The sequence below is a fragment of the Ambystoma mexicanum genome, chromosome 11 (assembly GCF_040938575.1).
Source record: "Ambystoma mexicanum isolate Mex_15411 chromosome 11, UKY_AmexF1_1, whole genome shotgun sequence".
In the NCBI taxonomy this organism is placed as follows: Eukaryota; Metazoa; Chordata; class Amphibia; order Caudata; family Ambystomatidae; genus Ambystoma; species Ambystoma mexicanum.
In genome coordinates, this window is record NC_090934.1 from 446200327 (window position 1) to 446212611 (window position 12285).

The following is a 12285-nucleotide window of genomic DNA, read 5'->3' on the forward strand; positions in this document are numbered from 1 at the left end:
GCACACTGGGATTCACACTCCATTGAGACATCTCCTTCCTTAATCCGTCATCTATTTGCTGCATATCCATCCCTGATCCAGCCTCAAAACTGATAGGCGCATTCATAAATTTTTCCATTTCATTTGCAGTCCCTTCCTTAATCATGTAAAACACTTCATAATTTTTCTACAGTTATCGTATGCCTTTAGGTTTGAGCACAATATTAACAAATCTTAACATAACATAATATTCTGGATCGCAGAGCTTCTTATATCATGTAATTGACATTGACTAATAGACATGCATGACTATTTGTGAGGGGAAAACCTCGAACCATACACTTGAAAAGTGCCAGTCTCTCAGCTAAGGTTTACCTTGGGTAGTGCATCAAGGACAAGTAGTCGTACTCCAGGCCCAAGTTATCGGTGTCTATTTTGATGAAATTGCCCATGTCACCTGTCAAAATGAAGACAAATAACTAAGTCTGAGAAGGAGGGAAACAAGATAATACTGCATTACAAAGATAAGGAACTTAGCATTTCACACCTGTGTACTCTCCTTGTACCCTGATCAGTTTTGTTTGTGTGTATTTCTATCGCAGATGCTAGTACCAATTTGTGTAAGTGACTTGTTGTTTGCTCCTGGTCAATACATATATTTATTGAAACACTTGAACATTTTGACACATAATATATATCTATTTACTTCATATAAACAAACATTGCCTGCCTTCATCTTCTTTGGAGCCAGAAGCATTTTCACTATGGGTAGCTTTATTAATGTATAGAGCTACTAAATTCTAAAGTGAGACATCAAGTACAACCACTCACAATAGCTGCTGGGTGCATCATGATGTAGTGAGCCCACTTAGATGAAATAACTTGAAATGATGGATTGTTTAAATTGTTCTTAAATTAACTAAAGTTAAGGCTTGTGATATCTAGGGACATAATGCACACCCGTGCTGCTCATTTGTTGCAGAGGCCTCACACTAAACAAGCACCCCCATATTAAGCAAAGACCCATTTTTGGCTAGTTGTGGTGGCATGTCAGGGGTCTCTCATCAAGTTTTTCACGGGTTTCCACATTCTTATTTATGCTACTGCCGACCTTCCACAGGTGCATAACTGACAGCGGCAGATGGCTGATCACAATCCTTATCGTTTCAGTTTTACACAGAGTGTTTATGGGAGTCAAAGGAACGTGAATCGGCCACTGCATGTTACTCTGCTTCTGCCACAATCTTCTGTATCTTAATATAATACACCCTAATACAAGGGTGTATTATATTAAGATGTTTTGATTTCTGAAATTTAAGGTAAGGAGGTTGCTCTGCAGGAACGTGTGTTCTGATTAACAAACCTTCCAAATATACATTTTAGTGTACGTTTGGCATTCCTTTCAATTTAAATAGAATGGTAAATAGAGAGCTTCTGTGGTTTGAATGCTCATATACCCACATCTCATGAGAGACTAGCCTGCCTGTTGCCCATGCTACTATTCCCATCCTGTATATAGAATTATCTAAGGATGTCTCGACACATGGCACAGACATCCTAACTATGAAATCCCGACACACCTCCTATAAAACTATACCTGGAAACCCCCAACAGTGCTATTTGCTGCTTTCATTTTCTTACAGGGCTATATCAATAGAAAAAAACAAAAATATGCAGATTGTACATCCTCAAAAAAATAATTCTATCTGAAAATTATTTATTTATTTATTCTAGGTTTTGATAATGTGCTTTGCTCGGTAAGACACGTGTAACATTCTTATTAAGGCTCTAATGCATACTGGAAGTGTTCCTGCGAAATGAACATTGCATTATTTGTAAAATAGCCAGTTTCAAGTGTTTATACAATTAATCACTGCCATTTGTATTAGCTAATTGCAGAGAATATGAACATTCTAAATGTCCTTCATAGATAGAAAGGATTATGCTCAGATTTAAAATAATGAACTGTTTCTTCTGTGAGCACTAAGGCAAAGCTTATCATTGAATGATGTTCACTGATTTGAATGAGTGCTGTTGAACCTGAACATGCATTACAGTATGCACAAGCCCTAATAATTAATACAAAATATAAAATAATAAGCACACTGGAAGAGTCTGCAGCCTGGTCTACTGGTCCATTGGATGTCCTGTCAAAACCCCAGCACCACTTAAAGAGCATATTTGCATTTGCTTACATCGCCACTTACAGACAAGACCCCTCTGTGTAATGGGGACATTTCTGCAGGATGCATTGAATAATCATATATGCCTCTAAAAACATGGCTGGTCACCTTGGTGAGATGCCTCTGTCTTAAGTTCTCTCATCCATCTGTTACCTTTAAGATATTGGTCTTATCTCTAGTCAGCCTGATGTCAGCAAAGGCTGCAATGGGTCTAGCATATGTGCACCTGGCAAAGCAACTCTCACCCGCAAATGAATAGAGCAACAGAGGCATAGAGCTAGTACTAGAGTGTGTGAGAGAAACAGAGAGAGACTGAGAGAGAGAAACAGAGACAGAGAGAGAGAGAGAGAGAGAGAGAGAGAGAGAGAGAGACAATATCAGACTTCATCACTAAATTAATAATAGCAAGACCACCCAGACTCTTGAGGGCTAGTAGATGATTCATTTATTTGTAGCTTGAATGTCACAGCCCAAAGACATTTTCTGTCCAGTAATGTCCAGTAACAAAGAACCTTGCTGCTCTCCTTTAACCGCCATTGCAGTGTGGCGCACAAGGAGCAGTATGAAATGTCAGGGTAGATATCTATTCGGATTTCACATGGACCGGATCTTGACATAATGTATAAAGTGTTATCAGTATGTTCTGTGCCAAGAGACCTGTTGGTGAGGGCGAGAGGATAATGAATACGTGCAATTTCTGGTCATATTGTTGATGAGAAGGAGACAGAAAATGCACACTGCAAACTAAAGGGGTGATTAGGTGCCTACTACTATTCGCTTCAGGAATATCACATGCAGTAACGATTGGTAAAACAAGCAAAATGCTGGTTTTACTGCAGCTAAAGTGGGAAATGTTTCCACCTATTCAGTATTTCAGAAATACCAAATAATCGATTCCCTTTAAAATAAATTGTCCACACCTGTTTGTGGGGTGGAAATGCATATGCATATAGGAGAGCAGCCGTGCGTATCACTGCTTTGCAGGGACAGAAAGATAGAACCTAAGAGTCAGCATGGTCCTTACTGTAAATTACATAGGTTGGCCCTAGGGCATCAGAATGTGTGCATCTTTGCACACATCATGGCTGTACTAGCTGTGCTTGCCATTTTCACCACAAGATAATCAATGCAGAAGCACATTACTTTCATTTGCAGGAGAGACATATGTTTGAAGCATCTTCATAGTTTGCCTCAACATTATTGTTATCTCCTCCTTTTGGGTGTGGATAAAATATAGGGTACTTTTGGGTAGGATTCCACATCATAATCAGACAGTTTTTTTTTATCGTAAATACTGAATTAAGTATTCATCAATCAGTAATGAGGTGAAAGATAACATGAAATGCACACAGGATTCATGATCATTCAAGTGTGTACACTGACCACACCAATGTGTACACTTGTACTATAGCCCATCGGCCAACTTCGGTGACATGACGTTTTAGGATTTTCACTATAAGGGCAGAATTTAGTTTTTGGAAGTTCAACTGTCCCTATTGGGGATACCGAAACATTTTGCTTTTTCCCCTGTTCTTTTTCAGATGTCTGGACTCGTTTGGTGGACGATGGGACTTCTATTGAAGTCTAGGGGTCATTGCAACATATTTTTAGTATATGGTAATATGGTAGCCCATATGGCTGTTAGTAGAAGGGTGTTTTTTACGTAGCCCATTTTGCCCTTACATTATTATATCCCCCTTCCTGGGTTTTATGTAGTAGTCTGCTGGCAGCTGTAACTTAGTTTTGGCATTAGTAGTGTAATGAACCTTTTGGGTAGCCATTGGGTAACCTATGTATTTTCTTAAGACCTGCTCTCAGGCATTTCATGTTTGCGGCTGATTCTTTATTTAATCAAAATAATAAGACCAGCCTAAAATGGCCATTGTGCATACTTGGGATGCATCTGTGCCCAACCCTGAACCCTCTATAGTGGCTTGGACTCATTTAGACCAGCCCCTCACCCTGAAACCCCTACTATACACCTTGTGGCGATTGACCAGAAAGGATGACAGTTTCTGAGGCCAACTTAATTGGTTGGCTGCCAACACCTTGGTTATATGCCCTGGTGTGTGATTGGATGACTGGTTTATGGAAACCCATACTAGTGTCTTTTTATCTAGGGAAGTCCATGACCCTGCCATCAGTTCTTCAGGATTGTTCTTGGAAGGATGCAGGTATACTTAACTGCTGGACGATGTTGCCACTAAAAAGATGCTGCTGAATTTTGAGGCCAAGTTTGGCCATACTGACTGGGCTTGAATATCTGTACCTTAGCTCTGGCTGTTCTTTTCCTCTCCCTGGACCATCCTTATGGGACAGGCGAGGCCTTCCATGACTGGACCACCACTAGCCTGTTTTGCTGCTATATTCTTTATTTGACTGCCTTGGTAATTTGCCTTTGTGTAGGAAGCTACTGTTGCATGATGGATATTCGGAACACAATACCTGACCTCTCCTATTCTTCTGACAGACCCAAAATGCTTCCACTGTTGCATTCTCCAACTGACCGTTTTCTCCTAGCTGGCTGCCCTCCTTTTTCTCAGAAACATAAGAATATTTTTGGCTTAGTTCCACCCTCTTCAATGAGCCGTCACTGCCATTTCTTCCACTTCTGTTTTAGGGGTCCGACTCCTGGGAAGACCGATGTTTCTACTTTTTTCCTATCTGGGTCATTGTTGGTAAGGGGTTTAATCCCCTGGGTGGCCAGGGTCTATTAACCACAGGATAGGTAGATTCCAACACAGCTTTTTCCATCAAGGGATATGTCATTGCATTTATTACAACACATTTTACCGCACAGGTACGTGGGGCTGGGTTAGGGGATAAAAAAAGTTACAGTGAAGACTTGGGGGGCAGAGTCTCCCCCTGCACACATTTGTGGCAAAATGCCAGACAAGAAAATGTGTATAATTCTCCCTTGATTAAAAAATCTATAGGAAATCACATATAACCAGCACACCTAGCAAAGAAGATTGACTTTTTTCGTCCATCTGAATATTTTTTGGGGGAGACCCACAACTGCAAGATTTTACAGCTGGGCTCTGGGGTAATGGGTTATTCAAGATGATTATCCTTAGGGACATCCATGTTCTTCTGTTAAATTGTTCTGTAGATTCCCTTCAATCTCGTTTTGACATAGACTTCTCTTGGATAAAATATTGATGGGAAGCACCTCTTCCTGGGACTGGTTGGTTATCCAACTGCACTGGAGCTCTTCAAGAGGGTCTCCTCTGTCATCCCCGGAAATTTGTTGCGGTCTTCTCTGAAACTGTGAGGTAGATTTGGTACTTACTATACTTTTCCCCAAAGTCATAGCGGCGCCTCATGATATGTTCTCATTTAATTCTACGGTGAACCTCTGAGCTAACCTGGAGCTCTACCAAAGTCACTTTTGAGGTACTTCCCTTCCACTGGACATTTCTTCCTTTCCAGGTCTCCACATGTTCCCTGGAGTTCTACGCCAAAACTGGAGTTTTAGCTTGTGCCATTAAATGTATTCTGAGTCCAACTATATGTTGTGTTATGTTCTTAAATGTTTGACTTTTTCTTCCACACTAGGTCCTACATTTAATGTATGATGAACATTTGCAATACCCGTAATACATTGTCATAGAGGACAATGATTTTTGGGGCTGTATTTCAATGCTGGCACATCAGGTCCTGATGGTGATTACCATAATACATTTGACTGTTATCTAGGATCACCTTTTTTTCTGATTGCCTAGCCTATTTGCTTATCTCTCACCGGATAATGGACTTACTTTTTAATTTTAGAAGTGGTTTTGGTATTACTTGACCATTATTCATTTAAAAGAGAACATGTTTTTACATGATATGTTTTTATTTCAATGTGTGTCATTAATAGTTCTTATTTTAAGTTTATAAAAATTCTGTATTTAATTTCAAGTAAAATTGAAATGTTTTAAGATACCACTGTATTTTTTGAGAAATCTGTGTGGACTAACTGTATTTCCGTACTGAAAACATTTATCTTGGATGGTTGCACTGCCCTCATCAGAGGGTTGTGCACAACTATCCCTAGCACTCACTATTATTGCCCCTCCCCAATGCGTCTAGATGTATTGCTTGTAAGGTAAATCTGTTCCTCTTTTGCTAACTCTTGTGTGTGGCTCCAAAGGCACCTGCCTACAAATAATGTTGTACAACCGACCATGCTGCTAAACTCTCCCACTGATCCTGCCCTTTTTGGTTTTACCACTTTACTACAGCTGTTAATCAATAGTGCCTATTGGTGCGACTGGGAACTGCATTTATTTCAGCAAACTTCACATGGGGTGCTCAATAATCTCACTAGATTGTGAGATACCTTGATCTTCATCATTGGGTCTTGCTAAAATAAGGAACCTAAAGGTGAAAACATGTGCAATGATTTTCAAATCATATAACACAACGTATGTTGCAGTTTTTCTTTTCAATTCAATGAATTACTATGGAGTTTCACTGTACCGGGTGAGATATACTGTGTCATGATGGTCACATAATCATCACGGTCGCTGCGGTTTTGCTCGTGGAAAAATCCCAGGGCATGGTGCAACTCATGCTGAATTGCGCCAATTGTCATGCAAGATCCTGTCAATGATATTTGCTGGGCACCTCCAATTTTTCCGATGTAAGACCAGCATCTGGAAAGAAGGGAACACCACATATCAGATAATACAACCTTTGGTTTTTATCTTCCACTATGTCAGGATCCTCAATCACACTCAATGTGCACAGTGTGGCCATGCAAACCAGCATTCTCCACGACTTACTTGTTTACCTCAGCCAGCCGTTTTCAAACTCCCGGCTCTCTCTCTCTATTTCTATGCTTCCTCCAACTTGAATCACACTATGCTGGGGCTTCCCCATCCTGTCAACATAGTTCTTTCTTTGTGTTGGACTTGTGTTCTTTAATACTCTGTGTCGATTCTTCATCACAGTGGTTGATAGATAGACATTCTTCATTACTGCTGTGATCTTACTCTTCACAGCACCAAACGGATCTCTTATTTCAGTAATTACCTTACAATAGTATATTCAAGAGGAGTCTTGGTGTCTTTCATTTGCCAGAACTAGATTGGGCATTTGACGATAATAAAAGGTTACTTAATCATTGGAAAGGGAGTCCTTATCCCCAAGCGGAGAGTCTCTCCCTGTGATGTCCCACTTACCACAACCCCTAGGGGGATTTGCATAGCAGGCTCACCTCCATAACCTCAATCAAAGGGGTTCCGCTTTGGGGCAAGTGATTGAATGCCTTGATTCATCACACCTACTTCACTGAGAATTCACTTGAAAACATCACTGAAATTGTGAACTCAGTGACGTTTTCTGGAGAACACAGATACATTGTTCTGCTGTTTTGTTGATTAGCCATATACTTATCCTAGCCCCCCACTCCTCATCACCACGATCTGCAACACATCCTTTGATAGAGGTCAAATTTCTGTGATTGTCATAGGACCTACCATCGGACACTTGCTAAAACGAAAACCCACTCTCAAACCTGATGGCCCAAACAGCTACACTTCTAAATCAAACATTCAGTTTTTTGGCCAAGACTATTAAAAAAAACATTACCTTTCAGCTTACTGCCCTACGCAAGGATAAACTTTCCCTGCACGATAACTAAACATGTTTCAGACAACACAGAAGCATGGAGACTGCTTTGCTCTTTTTGGGAGAACATCTTTTATAATCTCTGAACACTAACACTCCCTCAACCATTTATCATGTAAGGGATGGCTACAGCTTACGATCATCCCACTCTCCTAAAAGACTAACATATTTCATGGGCATCCAGGAGTAACGCTGTAATTGCTCTCCTCCATCAGTGAGCATGAATTATCCCACGTTAAACTAGGAAATGTCATCCCCTCTTCATTCCATCTAAAAATATGTGTTCCAATGTTTCTACCCTTTCAGCATGGCATTTTAATGCATACACTAAACTTAAGGAAAACCCCTGAATAATTATTTTGTAATGAATCTCTAGTTGCTTAAAAGTCAACAAGATCGGATGGTGCATAATAACTTATGCTCAAACTTGAGCAAAACTGAAATATTCCTTTTTGGATTTCTAACCACAATGCACTTATCATTCCAGTGGCCAGAATCTATATGTCAAGACCCCTGTATGAATCAATAATATGGGGTTATTTCCAACCTGATCCTCACCTTTATACTAGAAATGAATTAGATCATTCAGAATATGCATTTCAAATTGAAAATTATTTAATTCGTTCATATGTTCTAAATATTTACATGGTGAGATTTATTATGCTGCTCCCGGAAATATTGTAACATTCCTTACACTAGTTTCAATATGTCAACCACTCACTAGCGCCACATGTCTGACTACAGAGCAGCAAGACTTCTCCTAGATTTGAAACTACAACAAAGCCACCCTAACTAATAGTCCATGATCTATTTAAGACAAAAACTGTTTTCTGCAGTTTTTAGTATTGCGGAATAGAAGCTCAGCCTCCTAAAGACTGAAGCAACTGTATCCCCAAATACTTTCATCTGTCAGTTTAACGGGAAGCAGACAGGACTACAAGTCCCAGAGTGCTCTCGCGCCCATATATAGAAACGTCAGGCGCTTCAGCGCCGGCGCTTCTGCAACGAAGCCGATCTACGCCGGTCCCGGCGGACGCTATATTAACAACCTCAGCTCTATCCTCACTCAGGACTCGAATTCCCAGGAGGCACAGAGGAGGCAGTGCTCAGAGCACCACCTGCAAGTAACTAAAGTCTCAATTTGTCACGCTGCTTGTACTCGACTTGCTGCTTGTTTTTGTTTTAGTATTGCGGAATAGAAGCTCAGCCTCCTAAAGACTGAAGCAACTGTATCCCCAAATATTTTCATCTGTCAGTTTAACGGGAAGCAGACAGGACTACAAGTCCCAGAGTGCTCTCGCGCCCATATATAGAAACGTCAGGCGCTTCAGCGCCGGCGCTTCTGCAACGAAGCCGGTCTACGCCGGTCCATGGCGTCCGACGGCTCACGGCCCGAAACGCTGCAATTTCGGAATAAGAGTGACACAGCGAGAATAAGGTATGGGCTATTTAAACCTAACTGAGTTACTGTCCCGAAATGAAACTTTACAGCAACTAGGAATAGTACAAAATTACCTCAGACACAGACAAGAGATAGCACCCACTAATGCCATATCAACAAGTAGTACTCCACCTAAAACCGCCCTTAACACGAAACCCGAACCAGAAATAGAAGACGACAAAGCCCATCTCAAAATTGCATTACTAAACACCAGGTCCATGCCTAAACATGCACAAGAAATCCATGATTACATCACGGACGAAAACTTAGACATCCTATGCCTTACAGAAACCTGGCTACAAGAGCCTGTTGGACCCACGATAGACACAGCAGTTCCTACAAACTACAACATCTACACAAAAAATAGAGATACAGGAAAGGGTGGAGGTGTGGCGATCATCGCAAAAAACTCACTTAAACTCTTTGCCTCTCCTATTCAGTGTCTAGGTTGTGAGGTCATCCACCTCAAACTCACACCCACCCCAAATAACTGCATTAACATAATCACTATCTATAGACCCCCATCTTTAGTATCCGACTTTAACGATGAAATCATGACATTACTAAATAGTACTAAATCAACCAACACAGAGACTATAATGTTAGGCGACATAAACAGATGGAGGGGGAACTTACAGGACCAGCTAGCCATCACTCTAGAAGAGGACTTAGAAAACAGTGATTTCACTATCATCAATAAAGAGCCTACTGCAAATACAGGGAATCAACTTGATTGGATCGTTACAAACAATCCCAAAGTAACTATGCTCGGCACTTACCCCTGCATATGGTCAGATCATTTTAAAATCGAAATCTCTCTACCATTGAAATTCAATAAGGGAAAACCAGCTAATTTACCTAAACCAGTTATGGCCAGAAACCTGAAAAAGATCACGAGTAGTATGCTCTCTGAGGAAATGCAGAAAATCATGAGCTCCACCAAGGATGAAGACCATAGTAAACATATAATTCGGACTTACAACCAAGGCATGTTAAAACTGCTAGACACTCATGCCCCCCTGAAAGACAAAAAAGTTAGACCCAACCCAAATCACCAAAAATGGTTCACTGCAGAAGCCATTAAGCTTAAAAAGGACAAAAGAATTCTTGAAAGGAAATGGTTAAAAGATCCTTCCGAAACTAATAAAAGCAATTGGAAGACAGCAGACCAACTATATAAATCAAAACTAGTGGATTTGAAGAAAAACCACTATAATGACATCATAAGTACCGCAGCAAACTCCACTGGAAAACTCTTCCAAATCCTTAAATCCATAGATAAGCCTACAACACTCACACCACCATTCCAACCAACGGAAACAGACTGTGAGAATGTCCAGACTGCCTTCCAAAATAAAATAACCAAAGCCAGAGAAACCATAATTAACTGCCAGACCACAAATACCTCAGCTAAGACTCTCTCTATAGAATATAACATCGAGACAGAAGTCCCTAAATTTCAATTTCGACCCATCACAGTCGACACAATGAAGAAAACGCTATCCACCATGAGGTGTACCTCGTGTTCAGAAAACGTTCTTCCCCCTAAGCTCATTCTCGAAAACCCTGATATCTTCTGCCCCTTTCTCACAAGAATGGTAAATGCCTCATTTAGAGACCATATTGTACCCAACACCATCAAAACAGTTACGGTCACTCCCTTACCAAAAAAAACAGACCTTAACCAACAGGACCCTGCCAATCTCAGGCCCATCACAAATTGCAATTTTCTGCTGAAAATTATGGATAAAATAGCCACTGACCAACTTCAAAGCTACATTGATGAAAACAACCTACTTCATCCACAACAATCTGGGTTCAGATCCAGCCATAGCACGGAGTCAGCACTATTGGACCTCCAAACTGAAATGCTTTCCATTTTGGACAGAGGCAAGTCGGGGCTGCTGATACTGCTGGACCTTTCGGCGGCGTTTGATTTGCTAGATCATGTCAAACTCCGCGAGGCCCTTGAAAAATCAGGCAATTGCTCAAAGGAAGCCATTGAATGGATTGCCTCTTTTCTACAAAACAGACAATCTAAGATTGTTTGGGGAGACAAAGCATCCATCGCTAAGCTAGTCGACTGCGGGGTCCCTCAGGGTGCCAGCTTCTCCCCATTACTTTTTAACCTCTACATGCGATGCCTTTGCACCATGTTATCCCAGATGGGCATATTTTTTACCAACTTCGCTGACGATACCCAACTGGTATTTGAACTCAGTGGAAACCATCAAATAGACAACGATAAACTTAATATCCTTTACAACACCATCGAACACTGGATGAAAGAAAACTGGATGTGCTTAAATGGCTCTAAGACTGAGCTCATGATCTTCGGATCCCCACAAGCCAGAAAGAAATTGAGCCCTGCCTTTAACTCATTCACCATCAAAAACATCCAGATTCCAATATCAGCAAAAGTAAAGACCCTAGGTGTGTATCTTCAAGCCTCTCTTGGCGCTGAAGCACACACAAGCTACCTTAAAAAAAACTGCCAGTACCACCAAATCCTCCTAAAAAAGATCAGGCCACTGTTAGACCAAAAGAACAGCACCATCATTGCGAGGGCCACTATATTATCTAGATTGGACTACGGAAACTCCCTACTCTTGGGAGCCAACAGCAAGTGCCTGAAAAGATGCCAACCATCCAAAACAACGCCATCAGAACGATCACTGGAAAATCATGGAGAGAACACATCTCCGGAGAAAGGAAAGCCCTCCACTGGTTGGCTATGGAGGAGAGAATCTCTTTCAAGTCTCTCACCATAGTACATCGTTGTCTTTATGGCACAGCCCCGGCCTACCTCAAGAAACAGTTTAAATGGTACGAACCATCCAGGAGCCTCAGATCATCAAATATAGGCAAATTACAAACCATTACCACTAAAAAACAACATGGCCTCGGCAAGGCTTTCCCGACAATAGTCATCGGTAAATGGAATGACCTACCCACTTCACTAAAACTTGAACCTAATTATCTCATCTTCAGGAAAAAACTGAAAACCTTACTTTTTAAGTAAATCCTGGAAACACACTGTACCACGTTGAATTAATTCAGGCC

General features: G+C 41.0%; 1 protein-coding gene across 1 annotated transcript in view; it reads right to left on the reverse strand.

Moving 5' to 3' along the window:
- The window catches only part of LOC138504996 (embryonic protein UVS.2-like), an 80163-nt gene that overhangs the window by 26420 nt on the left and 41458 nt on the right, over positions 1 to 12285 (reverse strand). The window contains exons 6-7 of the mRNA XM_069625357.1: positions 6630 to 6805; positions 355 to 436 (exon numbers count right to left, since the gene is read on the reverse strand). Of these exons, the coding sequence (XP_069481458.1) occupies positions 355 to 436; positions 6630 to 6805 (258 nt within the window). The remainder of the gene's footprint in view (positions 1 to 354; positions 437 to 6629; positions 6806 to 12285) is intronic.